The sequence below is a fragment of the Chenopodium quinoa genome, unplaced genomic scaffold, assembly GCF_001683475.1.
Source record: "Chenopodium quinoa cultivar QQ74 unplaced genomic scaffold, ASM168347v1, whole genome shotgun sequence".
Lineage (NCBI taxonomy): Eukaryota > Viridiplantae > Streptophyta > Magnoliopsida > Caryophyllales > Amaranthaceae > Chenopodium > Chenopodium quinoa.
This window is the reverse complement of record NW_018743920.1, coordinates 3407285-3411930: the sequence shown is the minus strand read 5'-3', so window position 1 is coordinate 3411930 and position 4646 is coordinate 3407285. Positions and strand designations below refer to the sequence as shown.

Genomic DNA, 4646 nt, shown 5'->3' with positions numbered 1-4646 from the left:
CCAAAAATTATCCCACCAAATTTTCTCCTTTATCTTTCCCTGCATTATAATGCACCATTCTCGAAAGTCATTTGCATCAATTGCCTTCGTCTCCAGCCGCAGCACCGAGTGACGCCAAATAGAGGTTACGGAGGAGCAGAAAAGGATTATATGTGCTATGGTTTCTTCACTCTCCCCGCACATTGGGCAGCGATCATCAACCTGCATGCCCTTTGCCTTCAATCTGCTCATCACAGGCAATCCTTCCCTCACGCTCCTCCAAGCAAATAATTTGACCTTTGGGGGAACACGAGCATGCCAAATGTTTTTCCAATGGAAAGCTACCTGCCGTGCTGATGGGGAAGCCTTCTCCCTGATCTCTTCTTCCACCAACATATTGTAAGCACTCTTGACACTATACTTCCCATCCTTTGAAAAATGCCATGACCAGCTATCCTCCTCATCAAAAATCGGGACTGGTATACTACAGATTGCATCCACTTCCCGCTGCGAGAATAACACATTTAGAATAGGCAAATTCCATTTCTGATCTTCCCACAAGTCCTTTACAATCGGGACTGGTATATATAGTTATTGAATTGTAGTGTTAATTATTATAAATAAATCAACAAATATATAATAAAAGTTAATGTGATGATCATGGTTGGAGCAAAAAAATTCAAAGGAAAAAATACGATGTAAAATGATACGGAGTATGGGAGTAGTACATTATTCTAATAATATTACCTTATATACGTAGTATATATTTGTTAATTATAGAAAAATACCTATTATAACATATATGAAAGATATGTTAAAATATTTTCATTGAATGCATATAGAATATACTTAAAATATAGTTGCCAAATATACTTAGAATAAATTAACATGCATGAAGATTTGAAAAAAAAAAAAACAAAAGTGACAGTGGCGGGAAATTTTTTAATCAGAACATGACAAGTGTTATGTCAAATTCGCTTTAAGTATTATGTTATTGATTCTTTTTAATTTTTTTGAATAAGAAAAGAAGAAAAAATTATTTGCGTAATTTATTTTAAACTATTTTTGGGAGCAAATTTTAAAAAGACATCTACAAATTAACAAATTTAAAACTCAAATTCTGATACCCGTTTCACCTAAGAATCATTATTCAATAATATAGTATGTTGGTCGTTGACATGAGAAATACCCAATCCCCTTTACAACCATATGTGGCCTTTAATTCACTTATAACCCTAAAACAAAATAATCAAGGAACAAAACAATTATTAATCAGAAATTACTTTGGCCTTCAAAAGTTTGCCGAAATTGCCAATTACCAGGCACAACATTATCAGCTTGAACCGTTTTACCATCACTAGTAGTAACTTGGAATGACAAACCTTGCCCTAATAAATTTTGAGTAAATTGCCAATTTTGCCCCCAATTACGTTCCATTTGCAACCAATCATTCGAATTAGACGGCTTAATCTTAACATTAGCAACATCTCCTGCACCTCCAACATTAAACACTAGTACAAGTAACCAACCTTGGTTCCCTTGTAGTAGGAACTTAACGCCACCTTTCTTAACACAAGGAACTCGACGAAACTGAACTGGAACAACCCCGGCTTCATATTTTGCAATTATTTCAAACATCTTTAGTGATAAATCAAAGTGTTTTTGAGGAGGATTACACCATATATCGACTGTTTTTGTGTAATTAGGAGGGCAAAAATTGGTGGCCGTGATCTTAATAGTTTTAGCATCGGGTAAACAATTTTTCGAGTTTATGCATTGTATCTCGTAACATGATCCACATGCCGATCCATTGTTGAATAATGCTGTGCTTAATGCTGCTGTCTCAAGACCGTAACCTTGATCGAATAGGTTTTTATACCCACAAGCACCATCTGCAAATCAAAAATAATTTCGCAAATTATTTTAACAACAAAAAAAAATCACGCTCAATTAATAATTTTACGTGTCTCTTTAAATTGACACGGCCAGCATCTTATTAAATTGGTCAATACTATTAGTCTATTAGATTAGATCCTTTTTGACAAGTGAGTCAATTAATAAATTAAAACGAGATATTACATACAAAAACATTTGAAGTGAAAATAAAGTGAATAAATTCGAGCCTTACACATAGTTTCTCCTCCTTTCTCGTCACCGTAAAATGTGGCACGGGCATCGGTCCACCCGTCGCTAGCAGCTTGACAGCTTAACGAAAATGCTATTGTAATAGTCAAGAAACAATAAAAGAATGGCATAACTAATCTAACCATTTCTACTGTAACTTTTTTTTTTTTTTTTTTTTGAATGAATGGATTTCTACTGTAGCTGTATAGCTTATACTAGCAAAAAATTTTATGATGATATTTTTTTTAATGATTATTATGGTCAATAAACATGAATTTTATAGAGGATGAATTGGTCCAAATTTGGTAATATTTAGCTGTACGGCAATAATCTTTTGGATGTAAAGGAGCATATCTCACTTTCTATGTTTATAGTTATTCTCTGATTTTATTTTATAAAAAATCTGCTCAAAATGGAAGTAAATCACACTTTCAATGTTTGAAATAATGATACAAGTATATACAGTATATGTCCAATTTATATCATTCAGAAAATTTATTAAGAAATTATAGAAAATAAATATTTAGAAACAATAATAATTAACAAAAATTATTGTAATGCTAGCTAAGACTTCCAACCCAAACCCTATCCAACATTATTGGATCTTATACAAATCACAGCTATTATTAAGCGAATTTGGGTGTGTACATCTGATTTTCATTTATCTGAACTTATTATCTAAAATTAACTGAACTTATTTGAACTTGTTAGACCTTATAAAAACTTGCTTTAGTTGTGATTTAAACTTAGTTAACCCTTATCAAAACTTATTTTTCCTTAACTGAACTTATTTGAATTTATCTGAGCTTAACTAAACTTATTAGATCTGAAATAAAGGAAAATATGGTGAATAAAACAAACCCTAATTGGTTCGCTATAAGATACTTTAGAACAAGTGTTAAAAAAAAGATACTTTCCAACTATAACCTAATCTCATTCCATATAAGTTCATTAATAATTAGGGTGACAGTCTCACATTTAGTTTTCAATATTTATATTTATTTATGTATTTTTTCGTGAATTTTTTTTCATCTTATAGAAGTCATCTATTACAACGATTTGACTTTTAAACAACTACTGAATAAATGGCTATAATTAGATGTTTACAAAACTATTCCGTAGTTTTAAATCATTGAAAAATAAAAGATTTTAATGTTCAATGTTTTATATATGTTGGTAAACATAATCATCAAATTGTTGCTAAGAAAGCGAATGAAGTATATTTTAGAGTACATTCCTCCTGAAGGATTTACACAAGAGCTAAATTAACCAGTATTACGAGGAACTTGAACTCAAACAAACCTTTGCGATATAGTTAATTCAATTTTGCATAATGAAGTGTTTGTTCAAAGCAAATTTAAGTCTTGATTTTATGTTTAGGGAACATTTTTCTTATACTACTCCTAATATTTATATGGATCATTTATATTTTATTGACACTTTTTCGAGTTCAAAACTTTTAAATTACTTTTATTCTTTAGAAAAAAATATATGAATGCGGATATGGGGCGAACAACACTTAACAATGAAAGACTTGTAATTTAGGCTTCGTTTGGTTGCATTAGGGAAATGGAAACCCATAGGAACTTATAATTCATGAGAAGTTAATATTCCTAGAAAATGCTAAAATCATGTTTGGTTGATATGATGGAAATTGCATTTCCCATGAATTAACTTCCTATGTTTTGTTTGGTTAACCTTCTGTAATTCTCATATGTTAAATTCTACCCTAACTACTTTTTCAATATTTTGAGGGTAAAATTGTAATATTATCTAAACATACACAAGGAAATTTTGTTTGACCAAGGTATAGTGGGGGAATTAAATTCCCATATTTTGAAGGAATATTCATTTATCAAGGAAATTCAACTTCCCACGTACTTCATTACTTTGTATATGTTAACCAAACAACTATGCATATACTCACTTCTCATAAACTTCTATTTTCACCATTAGTAAAGTGTAATCAAACACGGCCTGAAGAACATTTTCCTCCCTTTTTCATTTCTAGATGAAACTAAAATAAAACCATTTCTGTGAATCTGTCTTCAAAAATAAAATCGTTTCTCTCTCCTGTTCTTCCCCGATATCCCGAAACTCTGATTTACCCCCAATCCCCAAATTCTAGGGTTTGAGACTTCCAAAATTAAACCACCCCAGTAAAATGTTACCTCAAAATCCCAATTTATCATTTCCAATTCTCTCTCTCCTCTTAATCTCCTTCACCCAAATCGTAAAATCCGATACCCAATCTTCCATCATTCAATTACCCACCAATAATTTCGTCAGTGATTCTAATTTATGCTCAACAGAAGAATCTTCTGGAAAATCTTGCCCGATTAAATGTTTTCGACCCGACCCGGTTTGCGGCGAAAATGGTGTTACTTACTGGTGCGGTTGCGCTGATGCTCACTGTGCGGGTACTCGGGTCGTAAAATCTGGGTATTGTGAAGTGCAAAGTGGTGGATCGGGTCAAGCTTTTCTGTTGGTTCATTTGATTTGGCTTATTGTTTTAGGGTTTTCTGTTCTTTGTGGTTTGCTTT

The 4646-nt window shown here is 32.1% G+C and overlaps 1 protein-coding gene across 1 annotated transcript; it reads right to left on the bottom strand.

Annotated features, from left to right (window-relative positions):
• Positions 1–711: 711 nt before the first annotated feature.
• LOC110687969 (expansin-A22-like) lies at positions 712–2478 on the bottom strand. The gene is made up of 2 exons (XM_021864625.1): positions 2108–2478; positions 712–1871 (listed from the first exon to the last, which is right to left on the bottom strand). Exons 1-2 carry the CDS (start codon positions 2247–2249, stop codon positions 1252–1254), a joined length of 762 nt encoding a protein of 253 aa, XP_021720317.1. The 5' UTR covers positions 2250–2478; the 3' UTR covers positions 712–1251.
• Between the last annotated feature and the right edge of the window lie 2168 nt (positions 2479–4646).